This window comes from Myxocyprinus asiaticus, chromosome 31 (assembly GCF_019703515.2).
Source record: "Myxocyprinus asiaticus isolate MX2 ecotype Aquarium Trade chromosome 31, UBuf_Myxa_2, whole genome shotgun sequence".
In the NCBI taxonomy this organism is placed as follows: Eukaryota; Metazoa; Chordata; class Actinopteri; order Cypriniformes; family Catostomidae; genus Myxocyprinus; species Myxocyprinus asiaticus.
In genome coordinates, this window is record NC_059374.1 from 8,999,495 (window position 1) to 9,019,086 (window position 19,592).

Sequence of the window (19,592 nt, forward strand, 5' to 3'; positions counted from 1 at the left end):
AGCCCACAAAACTGATAGATCTTAATCACTTCATGTAATTACAGACACCCCACCCAACCCTCTTCCAAAATCAAGCTCATCTCCCCACGCACCTCAGGTAAACACACAGGAAACCTTAGCTCACCCTGAGAATCTGGGATTCAATCAACAACAAGGGGTCACGTTTAATTAAAAGCTGATGAGAAAATGTTTAATTTCAAGTGCAATTAATTATGTAGGCCTGTAATTGGAAACTCTAACTGTGTTGTCTAATGAACCCAATTAAACCTCCTGACAGATGTTTTTGACTAGCATGCTTTTTGCCATTTTTGCCCTATTCTTTTTGGTGCATTTTGCAAGAAATGGTTCCTTGGAACGGATACGATCGGGAAACTGAGAGTTGTGTGCCATTTTCTCAGTGGTGGCATACTCATTAAGTAGTTCATTATGTCCTCTGCATCTGAAGGTCATCAATCCCTCTGTGTTCATGTCTTCTCGTGCTGGGCACTCATCGTACCGCCCAACAAGCAACCTCAGTCAAAGCCACAAGACACACACTCAAACTGTCACTTCCCTTTGAGGCTTCACTCTTTTCTTTTCTATCTCTTTGTTTCCCCATAATTATAAACAGCTCAATGCATTTTCAGTTTTACCTTTAACCAAATACAGTAGGGTTCAAATGTGTTGCATCCAAATCGAAAATCTGGGATTCAAAGTATAATTTAAACCTAAGGAAAATGTAAAACAAAGAAATATTATCATGTAAAATTAAATATTGAGAAATATAATTTGTAATGAAAGTAAAAAACAAAAACAAAAAACAAAATGTATTAGACAAATACAAAATACTCTGACATTCGAACATCACTGTGCAAATTTGTTGTAATTTGACCCTGATATATGTCTTGTCACTCTAAGGTATTGGATTATAGATGGATTGTTCAAATGTTCTGGATTTCCACCAATTGCCATATTTAATGGCCTTACATATAGAATTTAAAGGTTATAGGTTTGTGTCAGAGCAAAGTTACAGATTCTTTTCTGGCCATAGCCTAAATAATTGTGTAGAGACACGCATTAGTTAGAGTTGGGGTACTCGAGTTCGGACTCGCACTTGAGTCCGAGTCACGAGTCCGATTTTAATGGACTTGGACTTGTCACGGTCTCAGATGCATTTTTACTCGGACTTGACTCGGACTCGAGCCTTTTAGACTTGGGATTTTTTTCAGAGTCCGGCCGAGTCCATGGCATTTGTGATGCAATGAAAAACAAACAAACAAACAAATAACATAACATAGGGTGACCATATATCCTCTTTTCCCCAGACATGTCCTCTTTTTCAGACCTGAAAAAAAGCGTCCTGGCGGGATTTCAAAATTGCCTCTAAATGTCCGGGATTTAGCTTTGTCTTCATATTGATGTGCTCTCTATAGTTAGTACTATCATACATTCTGTTTATTTGATACTGCGCATCAGTTTTCACGCGTATATGTCCTTATGTGTGATTATTATGGCTGAGAGCAGAAGCGTGCACTCTTAGAAATATCCAGAAATATCAATAATGTAAGTACACTTTAAAAAGTATGTTCCCCAACTCTGCAAATTATTAAATAGAAAGCATGTTTTTATCAGACACATGCTTACTACACAAAGTCATTTCTAACTGAAAATGTTGACTATATCGAGACAAAATCAAATTTACTAGGTATCAGGGACATTTAAACGAATATGACGGATGAAATAGACCATGATAGAAATTGTACAACTCAGTCCGTCACATATTTGTAGCGCAACCTCTGTGTGTTACCTGTAAAGCTGGCACTTGTGTTTAAATGGCAAAAAAGTCAGAAAATACAATGAAAAACACAGGTGAGGGGAGAAGTCTCTATTCACCTATTATCCATACTAAATATAATGTGAAAAGAAATGTCAGCCCAAGGTGAGTTTGTCAAATATTTGATCTTGACTTTAGGGAAGTAGGCTACACCTGGACACAGCAGGAGGACTGAAAAGTGTGAAGTGTAGTACTGTAGTGTGTGTATGTATGTATGTGTGTATATATATATATATATATATATATATATATATATATATATATGTATTTTATATATATATAAAAAATTTATGGGCATTATTAAATGTTTTAATATTACCATTTATTAAATGTATTAAACACATTAAATATATTTAATTAATTACATTAAATGTATTTCACCCATAATTTGAGATAAAACTAAATTGAATTGACAAATTGTAAATGAGGATAAATATAAACTAAATTAAAATTTGAAATAATAATAACTCTGGTTGGAATGACTAACGCAGCTTTCACTTTCTTTGGTGTATGTTTGAGTGGAGGGGAAAAGCAAGAAATAATTTAAATGTCAACAGAATGCAATAAGAAGTGTGTTGAAGGACAGTTTTGTCTATATACACCTAAAGCATATGCTTTGATTCTGAAACGACTTTGAAGTCTGTTCAGCAGGACACTAATCATTTGTTTTTGCATTTATATTGACAAATTGTTTTTCTTAGTTGTGAAGGTTAAAATTAGCGTAAAATATTGATGTTGAGTTTATGGTTACAGTTTTAATTCAGATTCTTGAACAGATTCATTGGGACTCAACTCGGACTCGGCCTGTTATGGACTCAGTCTCCACAGCTTCATTTTGGCTGAAAAGCTTCTTGTAAATTGGCAAGTTACTAGTAACAGTCTGCTGAAACAAAGCCATTAAATCAAGGGATTCTGGGAAAGTACGTTCTCAGTGGTCAGACTCAACACACACACACACACACACACACACACACACACACACACACACACACACACACACGCACATGAACCATTGAAGAGATATTATTCACTCCTGACAGATTCCTCTCCGATTTTATGTGAAAGTGAAAAATGGCTCGAGACTTTTTGATCAACTAACTTGCTGATGATGTGCTTTTCACTGCCTCCCATTTAAAGACAGCAGTCTGATCATGAAGTCAGACTAGAGGAGGGCACGTAGAACAAGAGGAAGTTCCATTGGGAGTTTTTTGTGAAAAGATTAGGCACACTTGACTGGGGAAACAGAACACTCAAGAGCACTCTCAAAGGTCTCGCTGGTTTGTCTGTAGAGTGATTTAACACCCACATGTGTTTTTAACGGCTTGTTAAAATCCATATGTGATGTCTGAAGAAAGAAAGAAGGTGAAAGATAGAGAATATGATAGGACAAAAAACAAATGAAAGTGCACAAGAAGAATGAAAGAAGGCAAAAGAAAGGATGGAGAGGATGAGAGAGAGCAGAAAAGAAGGTTAAAGAAAGGACGAAAGGGTGCAAGTATGAAAAAAGACGCAAGAAAGGACGAAAGAGGGAACGAGAGAATGAAAAAGAGCGGAAGAAAGAAAAAGGGTTAGTGAAAAGACGAAAGAGGATGAGAAAGGAAGAAAGAAGGCACAACAAAGGATAAAAATAGATTAAACAAAGGGTGAGAAAAATACATTTTAAAGGTAAACCAAGGCCATGTCAACACTAGTTTTAACGCCTTTAATTCACTAGAACGCCATTTGTCTCCACCAAAAACAGAGCATTGATTGATCTCTTCATCACTGCATACTTTGGAAAACAATGACTTTAGGAAACTGAAAACAGATTAGTGTAGATGTGGCCTAAAAATAACATTTCCTCAGTTGTGAGAATCTCTTCACTGAAAGAAGTCGTCAATCTCTCTACCCTCCAATCCTCATGAAAGTAAACATGCAACTGAAGTAATTACTCTTCTAAATCTCTTTTATCCATGATATAACAAGGACACTTCTCAGAACATTCTGTAATATCCTTTTACAGTATGTCTTCCATTTGCAAAAATAGTGCCTAGTATCACATACTGTATACGTTTTCTTTGCACCAGGATCCCTATAAGAGCGGTGTCAAAGTAATTAGACGGCTAATGACAGGACTGAGAGCTGCCACATTCAATACTCATCCATTCAAGTGTCTAAGATAAATTAATTAACCACATGCTTGATAATGTACCCAGTCCATTCTATGATGGATGAGTGAGAACTGACATTGCTCAAGCCAGTACTGCCCTGCCCTGCCCTGACAGATCACAGTATTGTCCTCTTTTTTTTTTTTTTTTTTTTTTTTCTCTGGGATAAGGCATTTTTTGTGGTAGTCTTGGAATGTATTGCTTTTGTTGTTACCTGCTTCTCAGGAGGTGTTGCAGAGGTTTGAAGAGGTGCAGTAATGAGCCTTGTGTTCCTTTCTGGCTGAAGCTGTAGTTTGTTCAAACTTTCTGCCTAATTGGCTTGCACAGATCTGCCAAAATGGCCTGCCAAAGTAGAGATATCAGGGGCGTTGTCGGGCGTGTCTAGACTTGGACTTGCATTTCAGCACGGCTGCTGTTTTATTCTCAACAGGTCTCGGGGTCTCTCCCCTCGCAGTTCCAGCGGGACCCTCATTAAAAACACCCGGCTTGGACTGATTCCACCTGTCCCTACTTTGCTCCCTACTCAAGGAGCTTGGCTGATAACTGTGAGAGGGAAACAGAGTGAGTTTGGATGATGGAAGAGTTCGGGCCAGGCACAGAAACATATTTCATAAGCTGGACTCTTCCAACACACTCTGGAAATCACAGATAGAGGGACAGGATGGAAATAAATCATAATGAGGGTTGGTCAGTGGGTGGTAGCTTTAAAGTTGGAGGCATTTTACTACATCAGAGCTGGACAGGACAAGGTGCAGGGGGGCCAGATGGAAGATGTGCCCCATGAGGGAGCAATTACTCAGGCATTTGGAACGACAACCAGACCCATGATGCCTTTGATTAGTTTGTCCTCCCCAGTGCCCATGCGCCAACTGCTCTCTATGTTTCCCTCCGTCGATGGTGAGCCACAAATCAACTGGTGCGCAACAGAAAAGAGTGAGACAAATGCCTTACTCAGTCTTGGGTGATGACAAACCCAGCTATCTGTCTCATAGTGTACCTGTCCTCCTTTGACATAGTCAATTTCAGTGGTGCAGACGGGGATGGAGGTGCCCATTCGTTTGCATTTATATTGTCTCTCAAGACAGCCCCGACTTTTTATAGCCTTACAAATACTCTCTCGCAAAAGTTGCGGCAACATTCAGACCTTTCTTAAGGAATGCCTTAATCTTTCGGAATGCAATCAACAAAATGCATGCCCTGCAATTTTCCAAATGGCTATTGATTAAGCCAGAGAATGGCTGCTCTCATCCGCCATGGCAACGCCTGTCTAAAGCTTCATAGTTTTTCAGGCCGCATTTTTTACCATTTAGTAAACGGTGGCAGTTACTATGTAATATGGCTTTAATTAATGGTGACTAGTTTGATCTGCAGTATATCATGTATGTGGTGGGATTAAAACTGCCAATTTGATGCTTCTAGTTAAGCTAGGATAAGCACATCTTTGCATAATCTTAAGGATCATTGATTTTACAAGATGTAAAGCAGGACAAAGGCTATCAAACTAAAGGCCCAAATGAAGCAATTAGACAGCCCTTTGTTTTTTTGTTTTCTTTGAAAATGAATTCAGACTCAGCTTTCACTCTGTAAACACTGCTACAACCAATCAGTCCCTGCTCAGTGAAGCATTACTCTCTTAGTTTCATTATTAATGATAATGTGTGCCGTATCATTCCCCCTCTTCTACTTGGTTCTTCTAGTTATGTTCTATCTTTTACTTTGTTCATGGTGAGTGTTTTCTCTAAGAGTTTGTGTTTCCTGTTGCAAAGATAGATCACAATATGGCATTTTACAGTATAATGATACAAAAAAAAAAAAAAAAGTCATGTTATTATATTAAATATTCTATATTAAATATTCTATATTCTTAAATAAATGTTATTATATTAAATATTCTATAAATATATGTAGAATAGCAATTATACACACCTGTTCTGTGTTTCTGTGTCTTGGTTACGTCGCGTCATAAACGCACCGTTTTTAGGTCATCGTGTCAAGTTAAACGAAGTTTGAAACTTAGAAAAACATGTCTTGAGATCCCTGCGTTCGGATTTGGGCTCCATCAAGCTGTGATTGAACACAAGGACGTGTTCTCATCTTGTGTTGTCTGCCCTCGATAATGGGGTTTGTTATCTATCTGTGTAAGCTGTGCATTGCCTAAACCAGTGGTTCCCAACCTTTTTTCCTTGAAGCCCCCCAACTTAATTACAAGAAAGTCTGCCCCATATATATATATATATATATATATATATATATATATATATATATATATATATATTATCAGTGGTGTGCAGTGCATTTACCCCTTCAACAACAAAAAATTGTTATTTTAAGGTGTTTTTTAAAGTTGTATATAACTGTATTGTATTTATTTATTTAATGCATATACATGCAAAAAAAAAAAAAAAAAATCAATGGGGGGAAAGAGCGTTTCATAATTTTTATACTTTTTTCTGTCTCCATTTATGCCACCACTTCTCTGAAGGATTTGAAGTGGCTGACTGCTGACTAAATATACATACAACTATACATAGCTGTTGACAAATGTGTTATTTAATAATTGCTGAGGTATTTTACTTGTGTGATCGCTTCTCTGTGCTTTCTGGCAAAATAGATGCTGACAGGAAAACTTGAAGGCGTCAGTAACTAAGGGAAGTGGGGCTTTTGTATCATATCTCTTGCTGTGTTTGGTCACGCGTGTGCGCGAGAGAGGGAGCGCTATCATCCAAGTCCGTGAGAAATGCAAAAATAATGCAAAAGTATAACAACTGATAAAAATAATATATTACAATATAATGATTTTTTGGAATGCGCATTCTTTGCCATGCGCCGGGATTTTGCATAACCGCAATAGACATGATATTTTAACATTTCTTGCTGGTAACACATTTCTATTGGTATTTCATCCACCCCAACGCAGAGCCCTGCATCTGTTTGATGGTCTTCTTATAATGCGTTAACATGTCAACAAAGTATGCAGTTTTAATACGTTTTCGCAGTCTTGCTGTGCGTGGTTATGATGTTACAGTTATTCCAAAATCCAAGAAAAGTAAACTCACAAGCACTTGGCCATGCAACAGTCAGCACATCTCCGCAGAATATATTTGATGCGCTTCATCCTCATGCAGTATTGTAAAGAGGCTGTGGTCAGTTGAGTGACATTTCATGAAGTTTTGCTACAGTTGCCAGGGTGTCAAGTTGCACATTTTTTTTATTTAGAGATATTGCTTATCACGTTGAGTTAGATGAGGAAGCAGACATACTGTCTTGGTATTGCGCATTTTATCGATCTTTGATCGCATCAAAGTGCGCAAGGTTCCGCGCTCCCCCTGTGAACTCTGGTGCCCCCCCAGGTTGGGAACCATGGGCCTAAACAGCAAGAGTTTCACTTACTGCCCCCTGGAGTAAACAGGTGGTACTACAAGCTTGAATTGCTCAGATATAAGGAATATTCCTTATTACGGTCCGGGGACATGATTACTTGCTATAATTTCGTGTTATTTTTTATATAATTAACCACGCTGAATTAACACGTTAAATCGACAGCCCTAATAAAAAATACTACAATAATAAGAACAAATTAATATATATATTTATATATATATATATATATATATATATATATATATATATATATATATATATATATATATATATATATATATATATGATAAAATGTATCTAATATGTCAAATATCAATTATATAAATGTTGGTAAAAATATCCTACAACAATATCCTCTTTCATAAAGGGCTTGTAACAAACAGCTGTAGTTTATGGCATGAGTGATGATAGTCCATGAATTCATAGGTGACATAATGACATAAGTGATGATGGTCCATGAATTACTTTGTTTCAGTGGAATCTAGTGGAAAGATTCATCCAATGAGTCATAAAGTTAAAGCATTCATTGCTGTATTATGACTTCTAGTGGAACTCTTAACTTTTTTTAAAGGTGTTAAATGCAGCAATTTACCTATAAATGGTGCAATGTTTCATGTTATTTTATGGTGTGTGTAGGTTATGAGCGTTGTGTTAATATCTTGTAAACAAATCAAATTAAAGTAGTACCGTTAAAGCCCAGACTTTTGTTTTTACATTTTGTTGGTCTTTTAAGGAACTGCAGACTATTATAATTTTAGTGCTCTGTCACACCAAAATGAAGATTGATTTGAGGGATGATAATTATAGCAGCTATATGTTTTTTCCCAAATGTTTTGGCAGAAGAATAAATAATTTAGACATTTTTTCACCCTTATCGAGACAAGATATTTGCTGCCACACAAAACAAATAAGTTTTCTCCTCTCTGAGATATTGAGTGGAGCGGAAAAGTTATTTTAGCCCTTAACTGTCACTAGGGTTGTCAAGAGACTTTGGCAGGAAAAGCCACTTGTGCAATTTGAAACCAGCTCTTTACTTGTGAAGGAGAATGGGGACTCACGTAGGGAGAGAAATGGAGTGTGGGGAAGAGACAAAGTGTGAGATCATTTGTTTTATCTACTTCGACACTCGCCGTAGTCCACCCTGACAGCAGTTTCCTTATAAAACATGGCTGCATCCCAATTTGCATATTATCCATACTATATAGTATCCAAGTTTAGTGCACCCATATCATAGTGCATTTAAAATAGTATGCTACAACTGCCCAGATGGTGTATCAATTACAGTTGATTTTCAAAGTATGCATCTATACCTGCTTTTTTATGGCACTATGGAAGAGGAGTTTGTGATACAACAAATGCCAAGCTCCCATAGCAGTTTGAAGGTGAAGTAGGTAATCACTAGTTTCATCAAACTGATAAAAATGGCAAAAATAGTGACTTTTTTCAAACGGGTTTTTGAAACATGTTACAATTACCCAAACAGGTTACCCAAACACTCCCCCTACTGGACTATTATTTTGCACGCTAAAAAGAAAGTGTGCAAAAGAAGTGTGCGAATTGATATGCATCCAATTTTCGAATTCCACAATTTTGTATTACATTCCGAGGTTACACTGTGCTTAGAACTTCCATTGAAAACCTGTAAGAACGAACTCCAAGGCCCTTTGTTGGCATTTTATCTGCTGACTGAAGACTTCCAGAACAGGGTTTTGCCTGGCTAAGCAGGTCCTGGCCATTCTCTTTCTGGTGATCCATCATACCCGCCCCCCCTTCCTTGTTCATTGCACCATCAGAGTTCATCCCATTGAGTGCTGCTTTTGTTGACCTTGTAAAATAATGTCTTCTGGTGCTCCTCACGCATTCATCTAAACCTCTTGTGTTATTGCTGACTTGATCATTTCCTTGTCTCATGAAGGGGGTATTAGTAAGCTAATGGGGACGAAAAGAAAAGTGTTACCCTGTGCCCGAGCCGGGCTTTTCTGTCTGCTAGTTGTAAAACACTTTTCTTTTGCCTTGAGGGTGGGGGTGATGGTTTTGTTTAGCTCTTGTTCGTTAACTTCACAGTGTCATGAGAACTCCATTTACCAGTAAACTAACGTGTTTCTCAAACAATCAGTTTTTATTCTTATTCTCCAAAAATATCTTAAAGTAATTCAGATTAATGCCTTATAGACTTTTTAAACTTAGTTTCATACGTTATGTCAGTCTTATGTGTGCAATGTTTTTATTTTATTTTTATAAACTTTCGTTTAATGTTATTTTTGTTCAATACTTTCTCATATCCCATGTTAATATGTAGAGACTAGTACATGTAAGCCATTCGTTTTTTTTTTTTTTTTTTTCGTAAATATTGTAAACACTGTGCTGTAGAAATATTTCTGTTTGTTTGAGAATACCGACCAGCATGACACAGCAACACTGGGTTAACCAAAGAAATTACACATCTTTTAGGAAATTTAAGATTAAAGTTTGAAAATCTCCCATTGACTCCTATTGTTAGAATATTCGCCATCAGAGATGTTGTTTGCAAACTGTATTACGAAGGTCTTTTTTCTTGTGTTTATTTGCATTTTGAGTTGTGATTGGTCATTTCTTTCTTGGAAAAAGATATTTGCATTTTGTCATGACAACAGCAAATCTGCTCTGTGTAGAGTTTCAGCCTAAAACCTAGACTTACCTAAATTTCAAAGGAATAGTTCACCCAAAAATTATAATTCTCTCATCATTTACTCACCCTTATGCTGTCTCAAACTCATATGACTTACTTTATTTTGCGGAACACAAACAAAGATTTTTTAAAGGAGATACAGTATCCATAAAACGCAAGTCAGTGGGGTCCAAAACTTTCAAGCTCCAAAAAGGACATAAAGGCAGCATAAAGGTAATCTCAATGATTTGAGTGGTTTAATCCATGTCTTCTGCGATACGATAATTTTTTTAGTGATAAAAAGACTAATATATAACTTTATTTCACTATTAAATTTGACATGCATTGTGCATGCGTTCTGTACATCAAGGAAGTGTAATCAAGCTTCTCGTGTTTTCTCGCCAAGCTGACTGCAGAGTTTTATATCAAGTTTTATAGTGTCAAGTTTTATAGTGGAAAATGTAGTTACATTTTGGTCTTTTGTCACCCCAAAAAATTATTGTGTCACTTCTGAAGATGTGGATTAAATCACTCATGTTGTATGGTTTACCATTATGCTGCCTTTATGTACTTTTTAGAGCTTGAAAATTTTGGACCCCATTGACTTGCATTGTATGGATATGAACACATATCTCCTTCAAAAAAATCTTTGTCTTCCTCAGAAAAAAGAAAGTCATTAGAGTTTGAGATGGCATAAGGGTGGGTAAATGATAACAGAATTGTCATTTTTGGGTGAACACTATTCTTTTTGCTGCCTTTTTTTTTTTTTTTTTTTTTTACAGCATTTGTGGACTGCACTATTGGTTGTGTTTCTCTTGGCTTATAAATCGCCAAAGATTAATCAAGTCAAAGTGCATTGCTTTAATTACCCCACAGCCTCAAGAATGTTAATTTTCAGATGCAGTGTCTATAGTATTCCTCAGTGAATCTAATTTAATTACATTAATGTACACCAAGTCACATGCTCTGCAATCACTGCTCCAGCACACATAAATTTGCCATCTGGTGTTGCTCTTTTTTTTTTCAGCCATGCACCTCTTTGGACTGAACTGGCATTTACAGCCAATGCAGAGGCAGATATATCAGTTGACGGAAGACAACACAAGTGGCCTCCATCTGCCCAAAGATCTGGGCTTGCCGCCTTTGGGCAACACAGGTCTAGAGTTCCCAGACCGAGACAGCAAAGATGATGGTATGTCAAAATCTCACATTTTAAAGTATTATTTATGAACGACATATTATGCATGATTCATTGGTGCACATTATTCTAAAGAAACTTTTTTGTCTTTTTTAATCTTTTGTCATGGCTTCACCTAAAACATCTTTTTGGCTGATGTCTACTAGGCCATGCAGGTGGAGAGTAAAATGTTCAATCAATAGCCAAATTTAAGTATTGTTTTAAGCTACTGTTGTAGGTATGGTAGCCTTTCTAAAATATTGCCAGTAGTTACAGGAGTTAACAGCTGCCAGTTAATGTTAATGTAAAAAAGGTTATGCCAATAATAGCAAGTAACAATAAATTAGAAAAAATAAGCCTTACAATTGGCATACACTCTTGATAACCATTATCTACGTCCCGGTACCAGTAGTTATTGCACTTATTTAATGCTGTTATTTAATGCTGGTTAACTTTAATGTCATAAATATTAAGACAAAATTAGAAAATAATGCCAGATTTAAAAAGAACCATTTGATACATCCCAATTTGAGTTCTTCTATCCTTAAATAACCTTAAACTTTCATTTTTGACAAGCGTTTGAACTCATGCTCTTCAGCCATCTCAAATAAGATGAAGCATTCCAACATTTCCAGCTAATTTTCTGCCAGATTTGCATGAACTCATCTCCTGCAAATTTAGCTCAGCACTGGCCAGTATTATAAAGTCTTATTTTTGTTTTTCAAAGACTTAACGAGATCCAGGATTATTTGTCTGCCAACACCATGCTGTGACCAGTCTCAGTGGCTTGCCTTGAGATCTGTATTATAATCCAGTAAAAGTCACAGGGAAAGTGTGAAGGGTATTATGTGTTCCTTCCTGAAAGTAGGAATGGCACAGCTATCGGGATTGGGGATCCAGAGGCTCAAAGCAGATTAGAAGTTGACCCATACAAAAAGCCGTGCATTGCTTTAATTTTCCAAGACTGGACTAGAGCTTTCCTGGCAGTAGAAGAAAGCGGACATCAACCCCCATGATCACTGAGACAGAACTCCGTACAGTAGGAAAAGTTTGCTTTTCTGTGAGCGCAGCCCATATTTAGCCATTTGATTTGCAACAAGCCTCGGACAAAAGGTGGGAGATCAGACCATTACCATATAGATGAGTCACAGAGACGTCTTTTTTCATTTAGCAGGCGGCAGAGTAGCAGCGAGCGAAGCCACAAACACGGAGGCTGCCACAGTGCCTGTGTTTGAGTGACATCTGCGGCTGAAAGGGAAATCGATAGGCTGGGCTTTTTAATTCTGACTGTCAGAGTAACATTGTCATCAGGAACACAGCGAATCAATCTCCTGTCGCTATTCCGTACATCCCTGGAATTAAGTTAAATAAACACTGTACCGGTGAGGTTTTCTGATGATCTGAATGTTTGCACCTTCTAGTCCTCAGTTCAATTAGCCATAAACATATTATCTGGGAAGTGCCAGCGAGACCTTGTTTAAATTCATGCATTTGCCAACTCCAATGACCATTTCTGTTTTGCCAGAAATTGAGGCCTCGAATCATAATTTGATCCAGGGGGACTGTGATTGGCCATCTGCAGGTTAATCTTACGAAAACATGTCCATTTCAATCCAAAATCAAAGTTTTTTTTTCTTGTGACTTTATTTTCATATAATAAAGGATGAAATCAAAGTCTTATTAGCATAATGTGTCTAGATGTTTTACTTCCCATTATTCTCAGTAATGATTCTCATTACTGTAAAATAGTCATTTTTACAGTATTGCAGATAAAAAAAATACAATAAAATAAAAACTGTAATAAAAATTAAATCAGAACAAATCAAAGATATTTAGATGATTTACAATTTAAATAATGAATATTTTTTTATTTTTTTGCATTACAGTAATAAAAATAGGGGGAAGGGTACTTAACTGTCATGGAATATAATGTCATAATGCAAAAAAATCCAAAATGACTGTTTTCATTATGAAAAATATAATTGAAAAAAATAATATGACCCAGAAATGTTCTTGAAAGTTTTCTTGAGATCCATCTCTGTAATCTGTCTCAGCTAAAAGAGGCTGATATACTGGATCACATATTTCAATAATGGGCATAAAACTTAATATTATTTTTGTTTTGATGGATTTTTGAGACAGTTCAGCCAATGATGAGAGTTGAGCAGCGTGAATTTCGTAAGATGTGTAATTGTGACTGATGCGGTAATGCATTATATGGAGGCTGCAAATTGGAAGGCGGCAAAGTGCATCCTGTCTCTCCAGATATGGCACATCGAAAATGATTGACTTTTCAAAAGACTGCCATCTGCCATGGCATGTGTAGCCCAGTGCGATGGCTGCCCAGAACAGAGTCCTCTGGGCTCTGTTTGCAAGGTTGTCTGCTTTTGTCGCCATCACTGTGGAAATTTGCCGATCCACATGGGCAAGCAGATGTTGCCATTTCCTCTGAGTCCTTTGAGGAAGGTACATCAGTGTTAGGCGCATGCATACGGGCCAGCTCACACATACATAGTATATAGTAGCTGCAAAGGGAAAGTACCTAGAAACAGTGCCGTGTCCAGACTTTTTTGACTGGGGTGGCCCATGTGGGGACTCATTCAAGGGTGGCATGAAGCGTAACTCAACATCACTAATATTAATAATAATAATAATAATAAGATATGTACATTTTCAGGAATTTTTAATAGTCGATTTTTATTTGGCTAAATAATTTATTAATTGTTATTAATACTGCAAAACACAGATTTTTTATTTATTTATTTTTAGTATTTTTTCTGTATAATTTTAAGTAGTCTGTTTAAACTGCATAAATGTTATGGACACTGCTAATATGAACAAATTAAGAACAGTGCATCATTGAACACACGGTAGTTGTGTGCAATTTTGTGGCATTTTATAATACTATCAAGTAGGCTGTTGTTTATTTTGAGACAATAAAGAAGATATTGAAAATATTTCTTAATCTTATCAAGGGCCTACACATAAAAAATTTGCAATGTACAGTGTGAATGTGCATTCAGTTTTGTGTAAGCTACTCAATTTAGCCATATATTGGGACTGCCCAAGGTAATTTGATTATTTAATTAAACAGTGCTTTAAAAACAACTTAATTTGATATTAAAACTGTTTTCCTGATCTCCAATTTTAATTTTAGTTTGCATCTTTACATACTACGAATCAAGACTGAATGCACTGCATTATAAAAGGAAATAAATATAGGGTATATGAAGACTCAAATATTAATTAAAAAGTTGATAGGTGTATTAATTTAAACTCGAACACATGGTTATGATAAAAAACCCTGCCAAAGTTTATGAGGTTCATGGCAATGTGGCATTGTATCTTGTAAAGATTTTTAAAAACTTGGAGTGAATGGTCAGAACATATCCTGAAAAAAACTGTGAATATCTTTTTTATTTGAATTATTTATAATTACAAGATATATATATATATATAATTTTCTTTTTTTTTAAAGGTAAATAAATGTGCACCACAGCACTCAAATTATTCATTATTTAGAGCAGGCAGGTAGTCAACCTGGCTCTAGAAGAATGGCAGAGTAAAGCATGTGTCATTAAAGGATGTATACCTTGGACAAGAAAATTATAAATTTAGTGTTAAGAAACCAACCTCAGGCAAGTCAGAGGGGCATCATGGTCATCTGATTATAGCAATAACAGGAAACGTTTTTGTGTACAGTTGTTGTCTATTTGTATGGCTTTCGCCCTATGTGGAAAACAAATGTGGGGTTGAGGGAACGGGAACTATCAGGAAGAAAATCACTGCGGGCAGAGAGTGGGTAAACATGGAATAAAATAGTATGGGCATTTGCAGGGGAAAATGTATTTAAACAAACCAGAGACAACACAGCTGGCTATTTTACAACAAAATTACACATTTAACCTAACATCTAAACACAAACAACTTAAAACTGAACATAAACCAAAGTAACTGACATGAAGACAAAGATATGCAAAATATTAGCACATAAAATAAACATTACTGACCTTGTGCCCTTATCAACCAGGTACTAGATGAAAAAAGAAAAAAGAAAAACGAAATGTGCAAATTTCCACTTTACAACACCTTTAACTACACTGTGGGTCATTAACTGTTATGTATGTGGGTGTGCTGATTGCTCTCTCCTTTTCTGTTCACTCTCCCGTTCTAAACAGAGCACTTCAAAATAAAAGTCCCGATAGGAGAAATAACTCAAAAAAGGGGAAATAATAACAGTAAAAACATAAAAACACATATCTTGTGGCATTTAATGTTATACTAATATAATCAACTAAAAACAAAGCTATAAATAACTGAGGGTTATTTATATACAAGGTTCTACTTGGTTTTATTGAAGGCCCACCTCCGACTTGGGAAGTGACCAATCACAGTTTAGAATTTGGGGTGGCCAATCAAATTCTGGGGGGGGGGGTGGGGGGTTAGAAAGAGCTTCCTACTTGGAAGCTTTTTCTGGTCCAGGGCTCAGCAATAAAGATGGCTCCATGGCCCGGAGCCAGAGTTGACTGAACTGTCACGCCTTCCAAACTTAAACATTTGATTTCTATGATGTTTTGAATGTTGTTTCACTGAATGTTGTTCTGCTGAATTCTGATGATGCACTGCAAAAAAAATATGTTAAAAAAATAAGTGTTTTTTCTTACGTTCCAGTAAAAAATGTAAAACATCTTTAAAGCAGATAAATTTACTTGGAAAATTGTGTAAAGATAAAAAATATCTCTTCTCAGATAATATATCTTAAATGAGTTTTCTTATCTCATTGGCAAATAGTTGATTTATTTTAAGCATTAATATAGCCAAGTTGTAATTTTAAGGGAATTTATCTAGTTTTTAGGGTGTTTACATATTTTTTTACTAGAAAACAAGAAACAATACTGCTTAAGAAAAATACTTTTTGCAGTGTATAAATAAGTCACTAAGGTAATGTTTTCCTGCTGGCTATCATAGATGAGGTCTTTTCCAAATTGTGAGAATGACTTGTAATAGTCTCAGAAGCATTAATTAGAATAGGTTGACAATTTGAAAGCAAATGTTATGTTTTACACCATATGCTATAATTTTCTAGAAAATGTCCATCTATTGTTGCAAATTATGTGTATACAGTTCATTTATTCAAACAAAAATAGATTTATAGTTTTTTATTGTGTTAAAAGAGAAAACAGTGTTTAATGAGTACAATATATTATATACATATATTATACTATACAAATATATTGCCAAAAATATAAAATAGACAGACAGAGAGACAGACAGATGGATAGATATTGAAAATAAGCAAGATGGTCATTGACCCAGCACACTGACCCTCTCTCAGTACCATGTGGTAGATTTATGAGGCGTCAAGCTGACTGATAGATCTAATTTTCCACAGGTAAACTAGATGGCTTTTTCCCGGAGGACAGCTTTATAGACATGGGCGAGATAGACGTGGGCCGCAAAGTCGCCCAGCTGATCCCGCCCGGAATCTTTTGGCGGTCGCAGGTTTTTATCGACCACCCCATGTACCTCAAATTCAACATTTCTCTTAGTAAAGATGCCTTGGTGGGGATCTACGGGAGAAGAGGCTTGTCTCCGTCACACACACAGGTGGGTTGGATCAGTTAATCAATTCGGATGCCTTTTAAAACAGTGTTTGTTTTGTCTTTTTACATATATATATATATATATATATATATATATATATATATATATATATATATATACAGTAGGGGTGTGCGGCGGAGCCGTTCATATGACAAAATTATGTGTATCTGTCTCTGTATTCGAATAGAACCGGGTGTGGGCGGGGCTTAAACCGGAAGTGGGTCAAAACTAAATGAAACATACATTTTTAAGTATTGCTCTTACATTTATAGTTTCTATTAATAAAATATGCCTTGTATATGCCTTTTCATAATAATAGCCTAATAATAATAATAGTAATATTATTATTATTATTATTATACAATTATTATATAAAAATATTATTTCATTCTTTTTTTTTTTTAACAGATGAAGCTGTGGAATATGTTGTTTCTCCTGGTATTTCAGATATTAATGTATTCAGATAATCTGCATGAAACAGAATTTTCATTTGTCTGTGCATGTATAACAGCATTATTCTGGAGGCAAGAGGTGTCAATCAAAATATTAAATGTCAAGCACACATTTTTGCAGTGAATAATAAATACAAATTCATACATTAAAATAAATTAAAATAAAATCAATATAGCCTACAAACAGGTGAAAGTCCCATACGTCTATCACAAATTTTTACGATAGGACATCATTATTTAATTAAATAATAATAATAATAATAATAATAATAATAATAATGTTCAAGTTATATAGCACCTTTCCAGAGTTCAAGAACATTTCAAACATTTTAAAATTTAGCACAGTTTAAAGAAGAAGAAGAAAAGCATGTTTCAGTTTCTTCGTTTTACATAAGGAGGAATATTCCTAATAGATGAATACGGAGCATTTAAACCTGTATGGAACATTTGAACTTTTTTTCGAAATAAAGTCTTAACCAGTTAATTACTTTAATCACTGATGTGAATATAAATGTGGTCAACTTTAAGAGACAGCTAGACATCTCTCTGAATCATCACTTCAGGCCAGGAATTTAACATCGCGCTCAGGTTTAGGTAACATGAGAATAACATGTGAATTGTGTGATACATTAACATAGACATTTCAAAAAGTGGAAAGTGTATATGATGTTGTATATTAATGTTACACTTGATAAGCTTCATACACGCACAACTGACAGAGACCGCAAACGGAGTCGAGACCGTGACCATCCGATCTGAAATCACAACCTGCGCATATTCATTCATAAGGTTTACACTTCAGAAATATTGGCTGCACAGATTCATAAATTCATTGTAATTTTGGATATGTTTATTTAAAATGTTGCTTTATCCTTGTGCTTTTTGGATAATCAGTCAAACGAATATTTTGAATGTTATTCGGATGAATCCGTTATTTGTTTTGAAGTCATTATCCATGCCTTTCCGAATATGGTATTCGGCTTTGGGCACATCCCTAATATACAGTGTATGTGTGTATATATATATATATATATATATATATATATATATATATATTTGCCATTTTATTGAGAAGGAAAGTGAAAAGAGATGACATAAAATAATGGGGACAAGATGGGGGAAAGAACTGATACATCCTGGATTTAAATTCATGTCTCTTATATGAGCACCTAGGCTCAGTGTGGGTAAGAGTGAATTGCGCCTGCTGATTGTGTTGTTTATTTGCACATGCTTTGTTCATTGTTTCAGCACCCAATTCACTAAAGGAATTATACAAAGCAGGTATTGACGTAAGCATGTTTAAAAAATCTGAACGCAATTTGCATGGTGCAATTTTGTAATTTGTTAATAGCACAATGGTTATTGTGGCAGATAATGAGTGCTCACCTTTGTTAATAAAGCATAATCTATAATGAGTAGAGCTGTCAAAATTAATGCGTTAACACATGCGATTCATTTAAAAGGTTTAATGTGTTCATTTTAACGCATTTACCGTTAATCCAGCATAAACCAGCATAAACACTGGTTTGAAGGATGGAACCTTTGCGATGTGTCCGCCTGGACTCATTACACTGACACGCACACGCCACAAACACACACAACAGCAGTGTCAGTGATTAAATGATGGTGAAAGGAGATCTTGACACTATGTGTTGTACAAAACAAGCCCAGATGGTACTTGTGACAGAAATAAAGTATTTTTCAGCCTTCATTTTAATTACCACAGAAACACGTCATGTCTTAACTATCACCATAATGCAGAATGAGACGTTTTCGTCTGCAAGTGCTTTTGATGTGTAGTTCAAAGCGGCGCTGATGCCCTGATGCTAATCATGAATGTGGCTTCATGATTGCTGTAGCAAAGTGGATAGCCACAGTCTACCGGCAGACTAATATTGTGGAGGATGAGAGTTTAAGAGATTTAAGGCTATTGCAATGAATATGGAACCTATGGTACTAGTTATTTCAATTAGTCAAAATCCCGCTTAGACTGTGGAATGCATTGTTTGGAAAATGTTAATAAAGCATTATGTTGTTAAATATTGTTTTGTTTTCTTTCCTATGTAGGAAATAAATGCATTTTGACAGGAAAATATGTATATTTAGAATCAAATTTCAGCAATGAACTATGAAAAATTATGCGATTAATCGACTGACAGCTTAATCATAAATACAGCGCTAAAAAGGCACAAATGTTTAGTAAATTCATCCAAATCTGTCTAGAGCATGCCATGCTAGCTAGTAGATGTTGATATTTTCCATTTTTTAAATCTGTCATGAATTGCCTTAATAAAAAGCTCATACTGTTTCTTCCACTTGAAAGTTTCAGAGCTTTTTCAATTAAATCAAAGAGGAATTATCCACTTTTGTT

The 19,592-nt window shown here is 35.7% G+C and overlaps 1 protein-coding gene across 1 annotated transcript in view; it reads left to right on the forward strand.

Annotated features, from left to right (window-relative positions):
- Positions 1-19,592, forward strand: part of LOC127422211 (teneurin-4) — a 427,215-nt gene that overhangs the window by 247,634 nt on the left and 159,989 nt on the right. Inside the window, exons 8-9 of the mRNA XM_051665548.1 lie at positions 11,016-11,180; positions 16,558-16,772. Of these exons, the coding sequence (XP_051521508.1) occupies positions 11,016-11,180; positions 16,558-16,772 (380 nt within the window). The remainder of the gene's footprint in view (positions 1-11,015; positions 11,181-16,557; positions 16,773-19,592) is intronic.